At 42.6% G+C, this 23,897-nt stretch overlaps 1 protein-coding gene across 5 annotated transcripts in view; it reads right to left on the bottom strand.

Annotated features, from left to right (window-relative positions):
* Tenm2 (teneurin transmembrane protein 2) overlaps positions 1-23,897 on the bottom strand; it is a 939,787-nt gene that overhangs the window by 187,300 nt on the left and 728,590 nt on the right. For all 5 annotated transcript variants that reach the window (XM_028756460.1, XM_028756459.1, XM_028756458.1 and 2 more), the window contains one exon: positions 11,128-11,333. In XM_028756460.1, the coding sequence (XP_028612293.1) occupies positions 11,128-11,333 (206 nt within the window). The remainder of the gene's footprint in view (positions 1-11,127; positions 11,334-23,897) is intronic.

Below are 23,897 nucleotides of genomic sequence, written 5' to 3' on the forward strand. Positions count from 1 at the left end.
CCACTTTTACATTGCTGTGACAAAGTATTTGAGAAAGTCAATGGAGGGAAGAAAGGTTGATTTTGACTCACACTTCCAAATGTTTTAGCACAGAGTAGCTGGTTCCATTGCTTTTAGGCCTGTGGCAAGGCAAGGGGCATCATGACTGAAGGGCAATGTGAGGGAAAGCTGCTTGACTCAGTGTGGCCATGAAGCAGAGACAGGAAGGGGCAGGAGGCAAGGTCATCTTTCAAAGGCCCCAGTGACCTACTTCTTCCGACTGGGCTTCACCAACAAATAGCCCATTCCACTATCAAATTATCAAGGATTAATCCATCAATAGAGTTGGCATTCCTATGACCCTGTCACCTCCCAAAAAAACTAGTCTCAGGAACCAAGCCTTCAACACAGGAAAGTTCACATTCAAACAAAACAATAAGTGACACTGAAATTTCTCAGTGTGCATATACATACGCCATAATTTCACCACCTTAATTTCTGCAGCAGACGCTCTCACTGAATCTCTGGCTTACCATTTAGACTGGCCGACTGAACAGTCTCACTCTCCTGGATTTACCTGTTTTCCCCCTGTACCCCAGTAGTGGAATTACAGGTACACAGTGCTACACCAGTCTTTTACTTTATATAAGTACTGGGGGGTCCAAGATCATCTCTTCCTACTTGTACAGGAAGTGCTTTACCTACTGAGCCACCTCTCTATTCCTAACACCCATGTTCTTAGCTTAACAAAACCCTATGTCCTTAAAGTAATGATGACGTCTTTCATCTCCAAGTCTGCAGTACAGACATTCTGTAAACATTTGCAAAGCCTATGAATGGACAGATTTTTTCCTTCATTGTCCTATAAGGCAATGCCCTCATTACATAGCCTTTCGATCTAGTCCATGAGCAGAGTGAAAGATATTTCTCTGAAGACTAAATAACCCAGGTGGCCTTTTGGTCAAGGTCAGTAAAACCAATGAGCCACCCAAGTCTCCTCCAACATGCACAAAGGCTGTACCATGAGGCAGGCATGTGTGTGCACACTCTTCTGCCCAATGCCCTGCTGACATGTGTCTTATTTATGGCACTTTCCCGTCTAATTGTCTTTAGCCAACTCTTTATCAAAAATGTCATATTTGGCTCTTTTCCCTTCCTCAATCAACAGAATGGTCTCATGCAAAAATATATCAAATACGTCACTAAGGAGAAGGAACAAACCGGGAATGTGACCAGTCACAAAGATCATTCCCCAGGTAATAAAAGAAACAGAATGGTGGGTACTGGGTATCTTCTCTCCTTGTACTGGCTAAGATGTAGGCCAGGTAGGTGCTTGGGTTTGGGTACGTGACCTCTGACCCTGAGCGGTACTCTCTCTTCTCTGTGGTGCATATGAGATTGGCTCCTGGTAGCACTTGGGGTCTATATTCTTAAAGCCATTGTTATAAAGGCTTGGCATACCGCAAGTTCTTTGAGCAGCAATTCCACTCCAATAATTCATCACAAGGAAATTATTGTTTTAAAAAAATCCATGCACATGGACCTCAAAGCTGCTTACTGGAGAACAATTTGTAATACTAAAACAGAGGACTGACTAACTTTTCTTTCTTTCTTTTTTTTTTTTAAGTTGAGACTATTTTTAAGACATTTAAAAAATACTTTATGAAAGAATATTCAGATTTGGAAAGATTTCCTCCTCACTGTTAGAAGGCAGAAATACAGTTTAAAAGAAAAGAATGTTTGATCCCATATTAAAACATTTAAGTTACATTTGTTTACTTAGTGCAGGGGATACAGACGTGTCATGGCATCCATGTTGAAGCCAGAAGAAAACTCTTGGGAGTCAGTTTTTTCTTTTTATCATAGGTCCCTGGGATCAAATTCAGACCACCAGGCTGGGCAGGTAGCACTAACTATAGCAGCTGAGCCATCTCGAGGGCCCAAGAGTTTTTTTTTTTTTTAAAAAAAGCTTTAACCATGTGTGTGGTTGTATGTGCATGTGAGTGAGTGCAGGACCCTAAGAATTCTAGAAGGGGGCATCAGGTCCCCTGCAGCTGGAGTTAAATGTGGTTGTGGGCTGCCAAGCGTAGTTGCTGGGAACCAAACTTAGCTCCTCTTCAAGAGAAGTAAGTGTTCTTAACTGCTGAGCCATCTCTCTGAGTCTTTGATCTCATATTTTAGAATATGTGAGCAGAAAAGAGGAATGCACACTAAGGCCCACTAAAAATAAACCAGCATTTTCTATTTTCCTTGTCAGTACCATAATAAGAAAAACACAAATCAAACTATCATCTAAAAAGGCAAGTGAGATCTAGGCAGTGTTTCTGGGGTCTTGACTGACAGGAGTTTTGAAAAGCTTGCTAATGGTTTGCTTCCATTCCTATGTTGGAACAATTCCAGGTATTTTATGAAAGTTTTCTCACTAGTATCTCACAACACTGTTATAAGCGTATATGCCTTTCATGCCCATTTTACAGGTGGGAGAGGAATCCTTAAGCACAGAGAAGCCAGTGAGTTGCCCAAGGCCACACAGTCCAGAGTTGCTAGAAGTCGTACTTGGACTGCACTGTACTGCATTCTCTGTGGCTAGAACAGCCGTACCAGCATTCCCCGGGACGCCAATTTAAACACCATTTTAAAAATTTATATTTATACGTCTTAAAAATTACGATTCAACCCCACATTGACTTGATTTAAATGGTAGCATCTAGTTATCTGAAGATATTTGGAAGGCGTAAGAGGCCACTTGAAGCAAATGCATTTAATAAAAGGGAAAACGTATAATTAAGACTTTTACCTTGCAAAAGGAAACTCTAATTAAAAAATATACTTTATCTCATAGTTAGGAAGATTTTGGTATATTTGCAAATATCTGATAGTTGTCGGAATGAATCCTCAGTTTTCATGCGTACAGAAATGTGACACCAAATATTTCATTCTGTCTCAGCCTCATCGATCGCCAAACACATCCTGTTTTCTGAGATGTCAAGAGATGGGCGTGATGTGAATCTTAGAGTAGATGAAACACACAAAAACAGCATGCTAGCTTTTCAGCTGACTGGACCAAAGACAATCAAAAGCGACTGTGTGTATGCGTGTGTATGTGTGTGTGTGTCAAGAGTGGATGCTTACATCCAGCTTCCCAGGGTCTCTTTTCATGTTTTCTTAATTGTCCTCATTGACGTGCCAATGAATTTTCTGATTTCCCCTGCCTTGATGTGTTGCAGCTTCTCAAGCTAGATCCTTAAGCACTGGACCCTTCTGTAAGGATCAGACACACACGGGGTCTCTGGCACTGGGCTTCATTGACTTAATGAAATTCCCAGTTTTGACAGGAGCTGTAATTTTGCTCTCTAACAATGAAGCTTACATCCTGGAGATGTGCTCTTGGGAATGACTGAGTACCAGATAGGAAAGTGTCTGACCTTCGTGTCCAACACATAGCAGCTCTGTGACCCCAGACTACACGTGTGCTTTCATCTGTCAAATGGGGGTGCTACTAATAGAGCCATTGTAAGGATGAACTAATGAACTAACTTAATTCGTATGAAACAATTAGTCTGAGGGACACTGAAGCCCTCAATAATAAAACCAGCCATGATTATCATCAGTGGGCAGAGCTACTAGCCTGAAGTACACGACCCAGTGTGTGTGTGTGTGTGTAGAAAGTTTTCATGTGATCGCGTAAGGACTTTAGGGGACGTTTGAGAAGCCCTTAATTTTTGTGAAGATTCAGAACAAAGACTCTCCGAGCATCTTTGAACACAGATTTGAACTTCTGTAACTGTCATTTATTAGAGGCTTGAAGACATGCACCAGGCTCCTTTCTGATCCCAGGCTGATGTGTGTCTGCTCAGATAAATTCATACAAGCAGCTGCACCGGAGGCTCTTGCTCAAGCAAATGCAGAGGGAGCAGAGGCACCTGCTCGTGTCAGGATGTAAAACCAGGAGTGGAATTCCAAATGAACTTACCACATGCCCCAGAATGGAAAATTTTTTCTTTCTCATTTTTTGGAAACAGGGTCTTTGCTATAGAGGTCAGGTTGGCCTTGAACTCACCATCCTCCTGCCTCAGCCTCCCAAGTTCTAGAATTTCAAGCATGTGCTAACAAGCCTAGTAAGATTATCCCCACCCCGCTGCACAGACAGGATTTAAAGCATGAGTGAGACTTGTCTCCTTTTATAACTAAGGCAAGGGTTGTGAGAAGTTGTTAGACATTTTAAATGATTTAACCTTGAAATAATTATTTCCCCTCATTTCACTTTCAAGCTTGTGGATCAATTTAATTGAAGAGCATCCACAGCCTGTAAGGGAAATGATTAAAGAAAGCTCTGCTTCCATTCGCAGCCACATAAGTATATTCATTATGATTTTTGTCAAAAGTGTGCAAAGAAAACAAAGTATATGAAATCAATTGCATCTTGAGGTTGTCTAGATTATAGGCATCGCCAGAATCTGGCTCAGGCTTGATTGACTCAGAGTAGACACAACTGTGTCACAAAGTCACCTTTCTTAAAGACAGACTACAAAAGCTAAGAGGTATAAGAAACATAGTAACAAATACCCATTTTCCACTAATTCAAAGAAGTACATTTTAAGGTATTGTGTTTATTTTTAGTCTGTCTGTCTGTCTCTCCTCTTTCTTTCTCTGTGCATGTTAGAGATGTTATATAGCATGAAATACAGTATACATAAAACATATACTTCAAAATTTCAATTTCCAGTTCTATTCTCCTATAATATTCTTAGAGGGAACCTCTTTAATGAGTTTATTTCCATGAGAGATACATTCTTCTCAATTCGTGGATTGAACCAGCAGCTGACTAAAAATATTTACAAAAAGTTATATTTGTACTAAACAAGGGTATCCCCCCTTGCTGCTGTTGCCTAAGCAATATGGTATAAAAACTGTTCAGTTAGCATTGGCATTGGGTTGAGAAATATAAGTTATCTAGAGAGGGTTTAAAGTGGATGAAAGACTATACAGGATTCATGCAAATACTATGTCATTATATAGAAGGAAGTTCAGCATCCTAGGATGTTGGCACCCTGGGACCAATCTCCATAGATCCTGAGGACTACTGTGTATATAGATGAACACAAATACATGGACATTAATATTATAATAATATATGCAGATTTGGAACTAGAAACTATATGCAAATAAAACTGTCACTTTTTTGTTTTATACCTGGAGTTCTTACTAAGATTTTATTAGAAGATAAAAGTCCTTTGCTTGGAAAATTGGTAAATTCCTGACTTCCAGAACCTCCAGTATTCTTCCTGGACTAATTATGAGACACAGTGGTATCTCTAACCCAGTCCTCTTAGCTTCTTCTGTCTTTCAGAGTTTCACAAAGGCTAGCATCACAGTTTGAAAACATGCAGTTTATCGTGAGTGTATGTGTGTGTGTGTGTGTGTGTGTGTGTGCATGTGTGTGTGTGCAAGTGTGCACTCATTGATCAAGATGTGAAGACAAATAAACCTTTTCCTATCCCAGCTGCTTTTGGTCATGGTGTTTTATCTCAGAAAAGAACTCTTCCTAAGACACAGCGTTTGCCTGCAAATCCCCTTCCCCCTTCCCCTACACCAGCCCTCCCACTGAATCCAAGCATCTCTAGCTGATTTTTCCTAATCACTGGGAGAGTGTTCCCAAATCTGGTGGTAATTGGGGTGGTACCAGTTCACCACTGTGAGTGTCTTGAGAATGTTCTTTCCAAATGCACTTTCAGACCTTCGGGGGGAAAAATGCAACTGATTCCACAAGATCTTTCTAAAACACATGGTTATGGAAACGTGCCTCCTTGACAGACAATGGAAATGATGATATTCTTGGGAGCTTCTGTAAAGTGCTCTGTGATGTCCTAGAAGGCTGACTGAAAGCCCTGGCATTACTTCCGGCCTGCTGTACCCAAGGGAGAGACCCAGAAGAGCCCAGCTCATTGAAACCTGGGCCCCATGTAGACAGACAGGTAGTAGCAGGATGGTAGAGGCAGAGGGTTGAGAGAATCAGTTGCCTCAGTATCCCAGATTCCTACCTAAGCTTGAAACCATGGCAAAACCTCCTTACCAGGGCAAGAAGAAATGGAACGGGGTGGGGGGGGGGGAAGAATTTCTTTCCCAAAGAAGGCTCTGAGACAGATGAGAATGAGCCAGAGGCAGGAAAAGCTAACACCACTAATCGCCATGCACAAATTTGCTTTTGAAAAATGTCATTAGGAGGGTGCTGTGGAAGAGGACAAAAAGGAATGTTTGCTCAGCTCATTTTGATTTGAATTCTCACAGGCCCAACCGGTCACATTTGCATTTATTTGGTATGATCACGAGGCAGTCGGTGGTCTCTTGAACCTCTCTTCTATAGGGCCATCTGTGCAACCTGTGGACTGGTTTGTTTCTGCCATAGAAGCATCTCAGTGTAAACGAGGGGCTGCTGGTTCCCGCTTACGTCTTATGCTGCTCCATGCCTCGTACCTCCTGGCAATCAAGCTTCCGTTCAAGTTGCTGCTGGAAGTCACTGGGCTCCTGGCTCCATCAGTCTGAGTGATGAAGTAGGCATTTTTAATATTTGCTAAACAGGATTGTGGAGAAGGTGAAGTCTCGGCAGGGCTCCCAAGCGGTAACTGCATCTTGTTGTCTCAGGTTAATCATGTACCTAATTTGCCGATTATTGACTTGTTCTCGCAAAGGGTTTTCCTTGGCTTGACATATCAGCAGCAATCAGTGATGAACTGTCAAGCAAACTTGCTCGCTGCCTTAACCACCCAAGATCTGGACTTGCAGCAACAGACTCTGATCTGAGATTTCCTCTGATGCCTAGCCCTGAAGCCTGGTCACATGGTTATTATTTTTTTCTCCCTCGGCCTAATCTGTTTTGTAGCTAGAACCAGGGTTCAGCAAACCTGACACAATTTGTAGGATTTCAAATATTTGGCAAGATCCAGCCAGCTTCGGCTGTACACACACCATCCCCATAAGAATTTGAGTTGGTAGTTCAAGGCTGATTTATTTTCTTCACTGTGTCTTGAAAAGAAATGCAATGTAGGGTGTAAAAGAAATGCTGCATTTAAAGCACAGAGATAGCATCCTTTCCAACTGGCAGTGTTTGAGAAATGGTGAGAACTAAGTTATGGAAGGGAGAAGTAAGTGAATTAGCCATTGACACAATGCTGTCATGTGTAGGTATGGAGTGTGCTCTCAGGAGAATCTAGCAAACAAATGCAGTCCTTAAGAGTTTACATGTACACAGACCAGCCACTGGGACTGTCACTGTACCATGAGTAGGACTCACTATGGTTTTTCATTCATATTTCTGGCCCCCTTTTTTCCCAGACCATCGCCAACTGCTAGGATGTGACTTGGGCAATAAGAGAAGGGGCTTAGGTTTCATGTGCCACAGAATTCTTTAGGAATGAGTACACTTTCCCACCTCCCCTTTCTTTGCTATGGGGAACTGGTCTTGCATAGGGCAATAGGTCTCTGTCCTTGAATCAGAAGAGGACACAGAACAAAGTCTTCATTTACTGAAGACGGGCACATGAAGTGTGGATCAGAACCTCGGTGCTGATGTTTGTAGTGAGATAATTCTTTGGAGGGGCTGTGCTATAAGCAATCTGGCACCAAGGAGGGGTGATCAAAAGTAGCTTTGGCCTCTGCCCAAGGATATGTAGCAATCTCTTAGCTGTGATGACCACAAGTATGTCCAAGCATTGCTGATGGCTATCTCCATGGTGAGAGTGGGGGCAGGTCACAGTCTTCCCTGGTAGAGAGTCACCTATGACCAGACTGAGCAAGAAACAGCATTTGCTATTTTAAGCCATGGGGACTGTCAGATTTTCTTTTTAAAAATTGCAATGGATATGCTTTGCCAGAGCAAACATATATAAACATTTAGCCAAAGGGGACTACTTCAAATTATGAGTATTTTTACTTTCCTTTTCTTCTTCTTCTTTTTTGGTTTCTTGAATTTTTTGGCAATGAAAACATAGTTTGTTCTTGAGTAAGAAGAAATAATGAGAAAATTAATTTTAGTTTAAACCCCATATTTGCATAATTACCTGTCTGTATCAGTGGTTTTATAACACATAAACACAAACACACATACACGCACACACACACACGAGAGAGAGAGAGAGAGAGAGAGAGAGAGAGAGAGAGAGAGAGAGAGAAAGCGCTTTTGGAGGTAATTGTACTGGAAAGGGAACCCTGGGCTTTGCACATTCAAGTTGAGTGCTATTCCATCTCAGTTTCCAATGCTGAAGTACAATGAAATACCTGCTATTTCCACATCTTCACTGCACTCTTCTGTCTATTATTATATAACCATGTTGATGTTGTGGGGAGGGTAATTCAGGCAAAAGAGACAGTGAAGGTAAGATGGACTGAGGCATACATTGTGGTGGCCTGCCTTTGTGCCACTCTCCTGCCTCTGCCCAGAAGCTCTCTGCCTAAATTGCTGGACTCCCTCTCCTATGTCAGGTTGCTTCTGTATCTTTTATAAAAAGCCAGTTTGAGAAAAAGTCAGCTGGGACAGGTTCTGAATCTTGGGAAATTTAAGCAGGTTAAAAAAAAAAGAAGAAAAGATTCTCGTCTGTATTTAATATCCTTGGACAAGGGTACTAAACTTGTAGGCTCTTGGTCAGAGCAAGATACTCTATAAAATTTAAACATGGCCATTTCATGCAACACAGTCAATGGAATTTCATCCCCTCTCCCCTCCCTTCCTTTCTCTTTCTCCAGCTCAAATGAGTCACCTTGGCTAGACCGCCAATCCCCATAGAACTTATGTTCCTTGATAGGATATGCCAATAGAAATGAGAAATTCTATAATAGCTTGAGACGTGTGTTAGTCGCCTATCCCTGCAAAGAGCTCAGCACTGTCTCCTCTAGGAAATGTAGCTCATCAAATGGACATGAATGCATGTAATGACAGGAAAAGGCTATAAGGATGTGCAAGGAGTAGCTTTCTCCCCTTCTCCCTGCCTTTTAAAGCACTGCCCTGATAGTGTACCTGTCTCGTGCATTTCTGGACTTCCATACTGCGCCATGCTTACCTGACCCCCTTAACACACCCTGCATTTCTACACTGGCAGTTAGACTGAAATCCCAGCTCCTATCAGCTCCTTGTTATTCATTTCCCTTCCCTTGAAGTGTATGCTGAGGCTGTCCCTGGAGTGGAGCTATTTTGAGAGGACATCGCTAGAACAATCACGAGCTTGGCAGGAGATGGACAGTGTGGTGTGGCCACAAAAGAAGAAAAGACATTGTCATTGAGGACGGAAGTCCTGAATGTCAGAACAGCGGGGAAACGGAGTGGAGTGTGTCTGTAGCTGCTGTCTGCTATCACTCAGTTGCAAGGCTGTCATACTGTCTTCCTGTAATCATGACTTTCCCAGGCTCTGGTATCCAGAGCTTGCAAGGCAAAGGGGGAACAACAGAGCAAGAGGATGACGTGAAGGGGCAACAGTATTTTTCCCTAGCATGGCTCCTTGGAGCTGGCTAGCCGAGAGGAAGGCTCTGCTCAGCCGTGCCTAGAGGCATGTTCTTCCACCCCCAAATCATGCCGATAAGCAGATTCTGACACTATAAATTCTTCCTTACACCACAGCCGAGCCAGTGGAGCCTGAAGGTCAAGGACACCACCTAACTACTTCCCAGCGTAGCACCCTGCTGCCTGGCCAGCCGTTCTGGAGTTGCCTCGGGGACTCCCTTCAGCTGAATTCCTCTTTCTTCGGATGAGAGTCTCTTTGTAAAGCAGCTGTCTGCTTGGTCAGAGATAGTGTTCACTCATCTCTGGATAATCTGTGCCTAGCCCAATAAATGTTTTTTTTTTTTCTGGATGGATGGATGGAGGACTCATTGATTACCGCTTTACATATTGGTCCCAATAGCATGCACTACGTATGGTAATAAAAACCTACACAGCCCTCCCCTGCTCAAAAAATGGAAGAGCCCTTAGAGTCTTTATATCGATTATTGCAAGCTATAAAGATAGGATTGCAAATAAGTTTCATCTTAAGAGCCAACACTGGTCGATTGGTAGTGACTGCCTTGAGAGCTGTGGGGAGATATTTGGGTACTAGGCTCAGTGAGGAAAAGTGCTGTCATCGATTAACAATGTCTGCTGTGAGACAAGGATAGGGTGGCCTGACTGCTTCCTGTTTGCCAACGATTTTAAAGCCTTAATTTCTTCCAATAGAATTTTCTAGATGAATATCTTTCCAACACATTTCAAAGCCAGCTTTGACTGGACATCTGGGTACTTTCCCTCCACAGCATATTTTTTTTGCTAGATTTGAGACAAATGAGGTAGGGAAAATGTGACTTTTCTCAGAAAATACAATTCTTGTTGGAAAAGAAACTCAAGCTAGGTAGGTGTTAGCTCAGTACGTGTATAACGAAATATATCCCAAGAGGCAAGTCTGCGAGTCAGTAAAGGTTCCTGCATCAGCTAGTAAGCTAGTACCACAGAAGGGAGCAAGAAGAGATGTCTCTGCGTAGCTACCATTCTAGTGAGAAAAGTCTGGCCATGGTGACAATAATCAGACACGATGGGGTACATATGTGTTCCAGAAGGCAGTCTATTCCCCTCACTCAAACCCTGGCAATCATCTCCCCTTTACATTGCCCAAGGAGCTCAGCTTAGGTACCACAGAGAGACGTCATGGGACACCGGTTCCATACTTCACTCTTTCCATACACAACAATACATTACCTAGTGTGACCTTAATGAAATGACTTTTCAACATAAAGCACCCCCAAATTAACTTCTAGGCTGATCAAACTAGGCCCAACTTTAAAAACAACGATAATTCTTGTAACCAAAATTTAACTTAGGGAAAAAAAACCCTCAGTGGTTTTAGTTCATTCATTGCTATGTCACCACCTCAGCTAATTTCAGAGCAGTTCCATCATCCAAGAACAAGTTGTGGTCCTGCTAAGTAAGAATCAGTCTCCATTCCCTGGCAACCAATAACTGCCAACCTTACTTTGTAGCAGCGGAACCATTTTGAAACCAGGAATATACAGAGGTTCCAATTTCTCCAGCGCCTTGTGGTTGTCTATGTTTTAATCGCAGGCACTTCAGTAGGTACAAAGCAATGTGTCTGTATACATCAACCACTTGGGTCCATCAAGTGTGGCCGTTACCTGTGCGTGAGATGGTGGCAGTCCTCTTCTTATGTAGACGCCGAAGAGGGCGTCCTTCCCCAGGGAGATGTTGAACTTTAAGAACTGAGGCTGGCTGATGTGAATCTGGGACCTCCAAAACACCCCCGGTGGGACTTCCTGTGTTACCCGTCGACCGACTTCTGCCTCGCCGCTGTCTATGCTGCTGTTTTTCAACGACCAGGGCACTGGAACACAGGAATGACAACGAGTCAATGACATTTATGCATTAGTCGATGGTACATTCATATTAAGTTTTATGCCAGAATTTGTTGTTTCAAAATTAAGATTAAACTCGTTTTCTTTGAGTGACAGCTAAAACATTGAGGATTTAAACAAAAAAGCTATGAATTCATACCCCAGGGCATCTAAGACCCTGGCACAGAGCTTTTTAGGAATTCTATTTTTAATCTCTAGTGATAAAATATAGTAGGAGCCAGACTCTGACAAGCAGACATGAAGTCCCACCTCACCCCCATGTAACTGGCATTTTTATTTTTATTTGTAATTTCTTTATTCTTCTTTCATATGTTAAATTCGGACCACAGTTTCCCTTCCTCTACTTCTCATTTTCCCAGTCCCCCTGTGCCTCCTCTCTCCCCGAGATCCACTCATCTTCCATTTCCTTTAAAAAAAAAAAAGCTTCCCATGGCTATCAACCCAATATGGCATAACAGGATGTAATAAGATCAGGCACAAACTCTCCTGTCAAGGCCTGACGAGGCAACCTAGTAGGAAGAAAAGGGCCCTGAGAGCAGGCAAAAGAGTCAGACACACCCCCACTCCCATTGTTAGGAGTCCCACTAGAACAGCAAGCTACACAATCATAGTGTATATGCAGAGGACCTAACTCAGACTCATACAGGGTCCGTGGTCATCACTCCAGTCTCTGTGAGCCCCTCTGAGCCCTGGTTGTTTATTTTGCGGTCTGTGTTCTCATGGTAACCGGCATCTTAAAATGATCAGGAAGGGAGGGGACTGATACGTTAACTTGGAGCCACATTTAATTGTTTTTGAAGCCTTTCATTACTCTTTCCAGATGTAAACAAATCCAGCCTACTCTGATAGTTGGAACAAAATCCAGACCAAAGTCCCAAATAAATAAAATAACCCAGCAGAAAATAAAGATACCACCTGACACTGGATTGGCTCCTTCCTTAAGGTAGAGGAAAGGATGGAAGTATCCTTAGAAGGCACCTCTTTGTCTTGAGACTGGCACAAATCTGTTATATTCTTTTGTTATGATACTAAAAATTTCAATAGCCCATGCACAGCCTTCTGAAGATCCTGAATAATAGTTTTGTTAAATAAAACAAAACACCCCACGAAAAAAACCAAACTTCTTTTCTTCCTTAATTTTTCACTTTTCTTCCTTCTCTCCTCTCCTCTGTCTTTCTCCTTTCTTGAGACAAGATCTTTTTAGATAGCCTAGGTTGGCATGGAACTCACTACATATCATAAGGCCAGGCTAACCATGACTCATAGCAATCCTCCTGCCTCAGCCTCTTAGGTGCTGGGATTACAGGCGTGAACCAGCATGCTTGACTGGCAATGTCTATGCTGAGAAGACTGCTTCCTAAGAGTAAGCTAGCTCTCTGCCTGTACTCCTGAAGGTGCTTTCTTTTGCTACCAAGGAAAAAGGAAAAGCAGAGAGTCAGTTGCTCCAGAGAATCGAGTTAATTTATATCTTGGATCATCATTTTCTCTGTCTCCGTGGTGGGAGAACACATGGTCAGAATTTGGTTGCATAGGTGCTCTTTGTGATGGCCGCAAAAGGATTCAACCACAGCAGGAAATATTATCAACTCACATCGTAACGTCTTCCTGGCTCTCAAGAGCTTCCAAACCAACCACAGAAAGAAGTTATTTCTGTCTCAGTTCCTTTCTAGGAGTGTGATCACACCAGTGGTCCTGCACTTCAAGCATCTTCAGCATGGGCAAAGGAGGCTGGACCAAGTTCGGTTCAGTGTTCTACAGTAGATGGATAGACCCAAACATCTCTGCCTATTTATATACATATAGTGTGTATATAGTCCGTACACACTATATAGGAACTGGATGGCCATGAAAACTTATAGAACTGCCGAATACTGGCTTTAGAGGCCAGTGACTCTCTCTGACTTGGCAGAGCTGGCTCTGTTGCTATAACCAACTGCATTAGGATGAGACTCTTACATGGTCTTAACCTAAGTTTCCTCATTCATAAAACAGGCAGGTGACTTTTTGGAATTCAGAAGGTCGTCCATGTCTAAACTATGAAAAGACAGAGTGACTTGAATACATGAAGGCATTCCTCCCCGCTCTATGAAGAATTATTTGTTTCTATTTAGTTCAGTAGTAGATCATTAGGGACTTAGACAAGCTGGCCCCTCTAGGCCAAGGAAACTAGGCAATAGGCTCCTGAGGGGACTTTGGAAGTTCCCATCTGACAAAAAGAAATGTGCAGAGAAGTCCTGAGTGGTTTGCACCAATAGACGCAGAGTAAGTAGTATGTCAGGCATCCTGGCTGAATGCTGGCTGTGTGTCCAGCAGGCAATAAGCATACCTGCAACGGGGCCCATGGGATGGATAGCACATGAGAGCAGACTCTGACTACCTTGTCTCATGTCTTAGCTTGGATGCTTGATAAATGTACCAGCTTTCTGTGCCTCAGTTTCCTTGTCTGTCTAGTGGGGATAGTACTAGTACCTGTTTCATAGGGCTGTTATGAGGAGTCAATGAGTTGATGCACACAAAGCTCTCAGAGTTATTTCTGACACTAAGTAAGTGTTACTATCTAAGGCCCTAAAGCTCAAACAACTCTTGTTAATTTGAGGGATTTCTGAAATCATGGCGAGTCCAGGAGAAAACATTTGTTCTTACAAGTTGGACAGAGGCCGTAAGTGCTATAAACTGAAAGCTTTTATTTAAAAATGTTGCTTTTTTGGGTTGGATTTCTCTACCCAAATTGAAGCCTTTGGGTGGACGAAATGTTATATTCAAAAAGGACCCATTAGGAAAGGAAAGAAATAACAAACTAAATAACAATGATGTAGACAACATCATCATCAACAACAACAACAACAATGACAACAACAGTGACGACAACAACAATAATGATGACAATAACAATAACAAAAATGACAACAAGGACAAAAATAGCAATGATAACAACAACAACAACAACGGTAACAACAGTGACAATGACAATAACAAAGACAACAATGATAACAACAATGACAATGACAACAATGACAACAACGACGACAACAACCTCCCTGGACAAGAAGATCTGTAGGCCCTTGACAGTGATCAAAGCAAATGGCAGCACAGAGTAAGAAGTGAGGGAATGTGTTGACACTGGAAGAACTTTGAGCTCTATCTCTAAGCTTAATCGCTCTCGGAGCTTAATAGATAGGTGACAGATGTTCCCTCACATCTGCAGGGCTCAGAGCTGCAGGCTTGATGGCAGGCTGGGCAACACAGGCTTGCAATCTGCTGCAGCCAGCAGCCTGCGGTGGCCTCTGAAAACCGATGTGAATTCTAACCTGCTGAAGACATGGATGGGAGCCGGCTTCTACAGTGTCTGCTCAGGAGAACTCCAGAAGAAGTTCTAGTTTTAGAATCATGGACTCCTCCCCCCCCCCTTTTTGATGCAAGACCCTGTTTTAGAAAGCTGTGCTTAGGAAACCATTTTCAGCTGTCAATGGGGAGAGACTATTTACTATACAGCCACACCCCTCGGTGTTTTAGATGTTTCCTTTCTTCATGTTTCCTTTCATCCTGGAGGGGCAGCTCAACAGGGCTCAAATCCTGGCTTCCATGTAGTGTGACTTCCAGTAAGTTGCTTAACCTCTCTGGGCCACCAGACCTCTATTGTAAAATGGAAACCGTATACAGTGGGAATAATAAGGGTCCACAAAGAAGAGCATAGCACCAGGCCCAGCACGTAGTAATAGCATAACAGACGAGGCCAATTACAGGGTACGGAAAAAATGTCATACAAGAAGGAAAATCTGTTTTTCTTTTTGGAGTTTAAAACAATCTTTTTAAAAGGTAGGAAGTTTTGTGTATCTATGTGATCTCTAGGTATGTGTGTGCCCCCATGTCTAGAGGCTGTCTTATTTTGTATGGTATAGATTTAGTTAGAAGAGTAAGCTTAAACTTTGGGCTTTGAGCCTGGCCCTAAGTAGATCTTCTGTGTCTCACTTTGCAGAGACACAGCCTGCAGTACCTGATGTTGTCTCTAGGTGGGGCTATGGCCTCCACAGTACTCCTAGCTGTTCCTTCAGGTCAGACAGGGGCCAATTGTCCTCCCTCCCCTCCCCTTGTATCTACCAGTCTGCACCACTCCTCCTGAATGGGCCTCAGTGCCACCGGCCCATCTGTTGGGTAATTTTCAGCAGAGCCCTCTGACAGTTGGGTGACAGGAGAGCCTTGAGGAAGAATTACTTTGAAGGATTGTATGTAAGCTGAACTTTTTTTTTTTTTTGACAAAATTACCTTTTGAGAACTCAATATGGAATTTGCTATTTAAAGAACCTTCCTTGTGGACCATTTCCGAGAATCGAGAGTAAAGTTCTGGTGTATCTTTCCTACAAAGTCTAATTAATAAACAAATATGCCAGGAAACTTGGGATACCGTGGGAAGGCTCTGAAGATAAAGAATCAAAAGCCAAGGGTCCTGACCCTGGCACACAATGACCTTGTATCCTTTTCGGAAGGATTGATGAGAATAAACTATTCTAAGTTGAACTCGGATCATTATTTCTAATCACAGCTCTAGAATGTCTAGCTACCAGGGTCTTGATGCCTTCTCTGCGTAAGACTGGTAAAGACATAGAGATGAGTGGAATGGCATTCCACCCTAGCCTCCCCGCTCTGTAGAGCTGGTTGCAGGAGTCATTCTTTAAACAAGTCAAGAGCAGTTGTAGGAGTGTGTGCATGGCTGGGGTGGGTGCCCATCAGCAGAATAGAAAGGGGACCATCAGAAAATGCTTATAGTTGGTTTACAGGCATCATGAATTTTTTTTTTAACAAACTCAATGGCCTTGGTGTAAGCTCCTTTCACTGGTAGACGGTGTTCTAGTTTGTTTCTCTGGTGCTGTGATAAAACCCTGGCCAAAAGCAACTTGGGGAAGACAGGGTTTATTTGGCTTATGCATCTAGGTCACAGTCCAGTATTGATGGAGGTCCAGATAGGAACTCAAGCAGGAGCAGGGTCAGGAGCAAAGGAAGAAAGCATCCTACTGGTTTGTTAGTGGTTCTACTCAACTTGCTTCCTTATACAACTCAGGGCCACTGTCACAGGAGTGGCACCACTCACAGTGGGAGGAGCCCTCCTTCATCAATTAACAATCAAGAGTATGTCCCACCCCCAGGCATGCGTGTAGGCAAATCTGATAGAGGCGATATCTCTACAGAGCTGACAATCACGAATAGCCATCACAGATAGTAAATGAAACCTTCAAAACTGATTACCCTAAGTCTGTAACTGAATGATGATTTCATAAAACCATCTCTCTCTATATGTATACATGTATATATACATTCAACTTTCTCTCTAGGTATACATGTATACACACATTCATATATGAAAATTTTATTTTCAAGTAATTTAGGTTTAAAATAATTCCAAGTGCTAAATGGAATCTCTGTAGCCTTTGACCCAGATTCTGTAAATATTGCACACATCAGTTGCAGCATCATTTTCTCTTTCCACATGTGCACGTATATGTATGCATACAGTCAGCCCTCTACATCTGGGATTTCTGCATATGTGGATTCAATTAAATAGAAGTAAAAACTATCTGAAGAGAATTATTTCTGTACGAAACATGTGCATTAGCCACCATTTCATTGAGGTTCCCTGAATGGTAGATGTAAAGATGATTTAATATATAGGGAAGGTTATGCCTATGTTATGCAAATGATGTGTCATTTTATATAAGGACCTTGGAGACCCACAGATTTTTGGTATCTGGAGAAGACTGGACCAGTTCTCCCAAGACACTGAAAGATGACAGTCTCTCTCTCTCTCTGTCTCTCTCTCTCTCTCTCTCTCTCTCCTCTGTCTCTTTCTCCTCTGTCTCTCTCTGAGTGTAGTTTTTTCCTTCTTAAAAACATTGAGAATCAGTTATAAACAACCCCCCCTTTACCTTTACATACTTGCACGTGTTCATCTTAAACCAGGGATAGTCTTTTTAAGAACCACAGTGAAGTCATGAAACCTCCCAAATGAACCTTGCTACCATGCAATGTTCAGTCCACAGACCTTATTCGAATTTGCCAGTGCTCGCCATAATGCTCTTTATAGTAAAGGGGAGAATTTTTTTCTACTATTTCAAAAATCATGGAGGTGGATATACTAAAAGTTGCAGTTTTAAAAACAATAAAAGAAGGGATGTAAAAACTATGAATTGCTGAAGCCTGCACGGGGACCCATCTAGTGGACCATGTGATCTGGGCCAGTGTCTGGGAACACACATCTCTACTGTTCTCCTAGAGCAAAGAGATGACACCAAAGCCAGGCTGGATCCCACATGTGAAGGTTTGATCCAAGGTTTTCCCCAGCCATACAGCTCTCCCGTAAGAACATGGCTGGTCTCTAAAGGAATACCATGGAGAGACAAGTTGTGAGAAAACACTAACCATCAGTGTTTGACCTCTATGTACAGAATGGACAACCTCACATGGAGAGGTTCAGAGGTCTCATGGGGGTTTTCTAGGGCTGGTCGGGTCCAGATGTGAATATCAGCATCAGGAATTACCATCTTTGTGCCTCTGGGCTGGTCACTACCCTTCTCTGATTCTATCTTCCCATCTGAATAACAGACTTCTGTAGATTCAACCAATAACATATTGTAGACACACTGGTGTTTCTACATCTTTACATCCTGTCTGTCACTGCATTCCCTTAAGTCAGCTAGAACTGGGAATCTCAGATTTGAAGGCTTGACTTGTAATAGTATCATTTCATATATAGACTGCCCAGAGTAGGCACAGTTAATAAAAGAGGCCCAAGGGCCAGTGTGGGGCTTTATGAAGCCACAGCCATTTTCAGGAGCAGTTGAAATCAATGTACAACGAACAGCCAGTATGCTTGCAGCCTGGCAGGGGTAATGCATAGGTCATGCATATTAAAATACGAGGGCCAGAGCAATCACAGCTACAAGTCTGGTGGTTCCAAATGGTTCCAGCTGCTTCTCGGGTGAGCAGCTCTGTGCACCTGCCTGAGTGAAGGGCAGCCAGACTTTACTTAGTTAACAGTGATGGATGAACATCCTAAGCATTTGGCTGGGTCATCTTATAGTCAAGCAATAAATATTTATCAAGCATCTACTTTGCTACTTGATAAACTTTGGTCCACACAGAGCTAGGAGGCATGTCATATTCTCACCCCACATTCCAATAGCCCTGGCAGTCTGAGTTCAGGGTCATACGTTCGTGATTTTGGACTCAATTGGGGACCTCCAGGGAAGAGACATGACAAGGTATCCTGTGATCCTCCTGTGTAAGTGGGCCCAGTGTGGCTGGGTGCTGGACAATGGCTGAGAAAGACATTCTGGCAAGCAGGCCAGGTCCAGCCTTTGCCTTCCAGAGCTAAGACCTTCCCTGGAGATGTGTCTATGTGCCACATGGTGAAAGATGGAGATGGTGGCCATATTTCCCAAGAGGCAGATGTCTGAGATCCTGCAGTCCCCAGCCTACCAGTGAGATTTGTGGTGTTTCTGAAGTAACACTCTGATGATCAATTTCACACGATCACCAACTCTATCACTCCACGGACGATTGCTCATGCAAATGGGGAACTACTGCCTACTTCTGAGACGTGTACCTAAAATTTCAACCAGTTAAATAAGACTGATGTTGGGCGAAATGACAGTCTTCCACAGCTGCATTAGGACTAATAATTTCAGAACGTGTTGCCATAACTCATTTATGGAAACAGGGAAGTTATTCCCCAAACAAGTGATAAAGAGAACGATCTCCTAGTTATACCAGGGAAATGAGACCTCATATTAATACTTCCTAACTTCCCTGAGCTCAGGAGGCTCCTCCACATAAATCTGCCTTGCAGATTATTCTGCCTCACATATTTTTATCTATTGCAAATAAAGTTGAATTCAGAAGATTGCCTCAGTCATTACCCTTCGTTTCCATTTATTTGGGCATCAGAACGACCATCTGAGGCGTCCGTTTAACCAAGGGGTAACTGAAGTGATCCTGTAAGGACCTCAGATTAGCGGCTAAGAAATACAGCTGGTCTGGGCTGTCATTAGCCTCAACAGCCTTCCCTTTGTCACCGCAGGGCTATTCTCAGGAAGGGATTCCCAGAGTGAGAGACCCCGCTCCTGTGTATGGTGTTCACAACACCATGCAGTGATGACTATTCTTATAAAATCCTCCAGGTCTAGGGACAGTATATGGCCTTTGCATATTGCCTAAGATAAAAACATTGACTTTTTCACTGCTTCTTGTCAAATATTTTTATACCTCTGACCCTTCAGTGAACTCACTTTGCTTTGATATGCTGCTTGGTTTGTTAGTACTGTTGATGGTAGCTAGATGTGCAGAGGAATTACTGGCTACTACTTGGCAGGTGATCTGATTGCTTGGTGCTTTCTCCTTTATTCTGACAGGAAAACCAGGCTTGATGGAAGTTACGTGACCCCATCTATCTATTAGGTAGATTGCATTTCAGAACCTACACTATGTACGGAGGATCTCCAGAAAAGAGATTCCAGAAGGAGAAGAGTTCTGGATATATCGAACCTGAGAAAGAAGAGTAGCCAGTGGGAGAAAAGGCAAATTCAGCATGTAGAAAGACGATTGGATTATTTGTACCCATGTCAAGCCAGTGTGATGCTAGGAAGAACAAGTTATATGAATTTGAGGTAGGACCAGAAATCCATCCTTGTGACATATTTACTTGGTACCCAGCTGTCTGACAGGTAGCTCAACACTCTAAATATGACAGGAATTGCATTGATGGAAGCTACTGGAGTATCTGCTAATAGATATGCTATAAGGTGATGTTTGACCCCTTGTCCTTCTGGGAACATCACCAAGTTTGGAAAAGTCCCATGCAGAGATGGGATCATTTGAAACCCTGAGCTGTGTGCGTTGAGAAGCTGAATGACAGGAGCCAGAGGAAGAATTACCAACCTCCCCGCGAATCTGGCTCCTAGAACCACGCATTAAGCCAACGAGTAAAAATCATTATGAAGTTTTTGCTGAAAGGGCAAGTGTAGAAAAACATGTTTCTAAACAGAATAACAGTCTTTGCCATTTTTTCCAACTTGCATACCATCTGGAAATTCTGATTTTTTTTCCAAAGGGTAGGAAAGAAATGTGCTTCAGGCACAAATAAATGTTTACAGCTGAGTTATAAACCGAGAATGGTAGGGCTTAAAACAAGGCAGGCTGGCAGTGATGGAGCTCAAAGCTGCAGGAGACAAATAATGCTTAGGGATCTGGCCAGCCTGTCTTACACATTGGCCCCTTGGAATGGGAAGTCTTGTTTGCTGTTGATCTCATCCAGTAAATGTGTGGGACAAAAGCCTCACCTGGAACTTGTGTTAATTCTTACATGGTAAAGAAAGGGAGATGAAGTGGTATTATTTGTATGTCTTGCCATTCTGAAAGCAGCCTTCCATTTTGGGCAACCCAGCATCTCATAGGAAGTGGCAGCCTGTGGAGATGTATTAAATGGGTCAACTGAGAGACATGAGGACGACGTTAATGATGACAGAGATTCACAGATTGTTTGTCTGGTGCATGGCATCACAACAGTGTCCCGCAAGGGTTATCTCATGCTGGACCACAAGCTTGTGAAGGAATGCCATTGCTCAGACGAGAAGTTGAAAGCTGGGAATGGATAAGCATCCCGAATAAATAAGGTCAACCTATTACATAGGAATGGAAGCGGTGTTTGTGTTCAGCCAGATCAATGCCAGTACTTTGCACTGGTTTACAGGATTTTTCAAGGAGAGTCAGGAAGAGTACATAATGAGCTCTTGATGAAGAGAAACAGAGATTTGGGACTGGGACCTTGTAATAGCCGTAATTTGTGTATTGAAAAGGATCTTGGGAAGCAGAAACGAGTTTGGAAACGATATGGGAAAATCATCAATGTTTTTATTATTAAAAGGTGAAATTGCAAATACTTTTGTCTTTGTAGACTGTACAGTCCGCTACACCTTTTTGCCTCCACGGTTCAATGTGCATGGCTATGCACCAATAGAAACTATCATCACAGTGGGTGGTCAGGCAGATTTGGTCCATGAGATATAGTTTGCTAACCTCAGTGACACAGAGGACACTAGGAAGGTAAAATGACTGATGGATTCTGAGAATGATCCATGAAATTCTACTTGAGAGTATATTCTTTCTTAAGATCAGTGTGCAAACCTAGAGCCAGTGACATGTCTGGCATATCTCTTGTATACCTTGTTTCTGGGTCCAGGCAATCAAGCTGGACCCCTTTATGCTATCTGACCGGGTCAGAATACGATATCGAATCTTCATTCTTAAGGCTTATCTAAGCCCAGATCTATAGAAAAAGCACTCTGTGTCCCTCTAATGAAGATGTATGAGTTCATTCCTTTGAACATAGAAATACACACGAGACGGTGAGTGATTCTGGCAGTCCAAGTGCAACTTCTTTTCAATGTGGAAACCAAGACCATCCACGGTAAAGTTTAATTGAAAGAGAGTGTAGGGGGGAGGGGGATAAGCTAGGAACAACTGTAAATGGATAAAGAAGAGGAAGATGCGGCCCCAAGAACACTCTCTCCTGAATAGTGAACTGAGAGCTCTGTTTCCACTACCGTATCGGAGTGTGGAGGCAGTCCTGTCTATTAGACTTCTTCCCAAACCTGCACAATGTAAATACTCCTGAAGACAACTAATGAAATCTCTATCGATAGACCATCTTAGATGGGACTCACATGCTCATGTTTTGCTTACATTTTAATTTGCTCCTGCTGGATACTTACCCAGTAATTGCTTAATAAGATTAACCTCCCTGGCAATGTGTGGTGAATCTTGATTAAAACATCGGAGTGAAGGATTATCCTATACCACAAAAAATTGAGGGGGTGTTATTTAATTAACTTATTGCCAATATGTCTTGATTGTCTCTTTGAAACAGTGGGAAAGTGGTCGATGGGAATTGATTTGGCTTATCTAAATGTATGGAATTGGTGAGTGAGGACCGGGCAGGTCACTAGGTCCAGAAATTCAAATCTCAAGTCACTCAAGGACATTAACAATCTTTCCTGTCATTTTACAAGATTTCCCTTCTGCTCAAAGAGCCAATCCAGCATCTTCAGTCATCACCAGAGAACTGTTTTTGGCATTTGGAAAGCAAAGGTATTGAGTTTTATTTGATTTTAAGGCAATTTTGAACTTTCACCCTTGTTATAAAGACCAATGGGCAAAACCCTCATGATAACACGTTAGCAAACAGTCTCCCCGTCCCGTAACTCATCTGGAAAATACCAAAGCCAGTGATGTCATACATTTGGACTCTATATTTTAAAGTATGCAGAAAAGGGGCTGTTTTCATTTCTGGAGATCTGTGAAGATCCCTGTGTCCCAGAGTGTAGGCTACTATTTCAAAAGCATCTGTATACAACTTTACAACCCTCCTATCTCCACAACCTATGCCTGATGGGATAATCTGCACCTTCCCTTTCAAGTGTGCACACTAATGTGTGCCTGAAAGGATGGGTTGTTGACTTGTGGGCTAAAGAACAGTGCCGGTTAAATGTACAGAGACTCCATGAAGCAGCGCTTCTAAGAGCCATCCTATTGGTCCTTCTAACTGAGGTAATTCTTCACCTTAGGGAGCTAGCCAGTGTTCTAGCTGTCATTTAACAGCTCCCCTAGCCTTAACCCACTAGTTACACCTCTTCTAATTGTGACAGTAAAAAACAAAACAAAACAAAAAAACCAAAAAACCACCACCACCACCACCACCACCACCACCACCACCACCACCACCAAGGTTCTTTGTTGTAAAGAACCTTTTCAGTCATTGCCAAATGTCTCCCAAGGGACAAAAATGACAGCCACTGTTGTAAAGGAAAAAAGGAAGGTGTGAGGTCAAGTACTGGAGGTGAACAGATTTCAAACCTGAGGGCAATAAATTTGGCTCTGGGCTCTGTGGTCAGTTAGAGCAGAACATGGTCAGTTAGGATGAAGTAGAGTCTTTATTTTGAGATCTAGTTTTACTTACTCAATAACGGGAAGCATATCATTTCCTCCTTAGATAAAACTTTTTCATGCTTACTTAAAGGTGATTTAGTGTTATGATTATGACAGATGGGAAGAGTGATTCTTAAAGACTGGATGAAGAGGCTGAGGAGTCATTCTCAAAGGTGTAGGACAACTCTGGGGAGAAAGATTTCAGGACCATTAGCATATTGGAGTAAGTAATACACACCCGAGGTTGAGGAATTCTGGAGTCCCCTTGGGAGAAAGTACAGGAAGAGGAAAAGCACACATCCTGTCCAAAGATGAACATTACACAGACCCGAATTCAAGTTTGTACCTATCCTGATTCCTTTGGATCAGTGTCTAGAACATTCTGGGCCTGAATTTCTCAGAGATGAGTTTCCTTCTCTTGGAGCTCAAGTTACACTATATTATGCTGGACACATGATAGATATCCTTTCTCTTTCTTTGAAATATTCCCGTGGTGTTCTCTCTCTCTCTCAGTCTCTCTCTCTCTCTCTCTCTCTCTCTCTCTCTCTCTCTCTCTCTCT

Source organism: Grammomys surdaster, unplaced genomic scaffold (assembly GCF_004785775.1).
Source record: "Grammomys surdaster isolate TR1022 unplaced genomic scaffold, NIH_TR_1.0 126121, whole genome shotgun sequence".
Lineage (NCBI taxonomy): Eukaryota > Metazoa > Chordata > Mammalia > Rodentia > Muridae > Grammomys > Grammomys surdaster.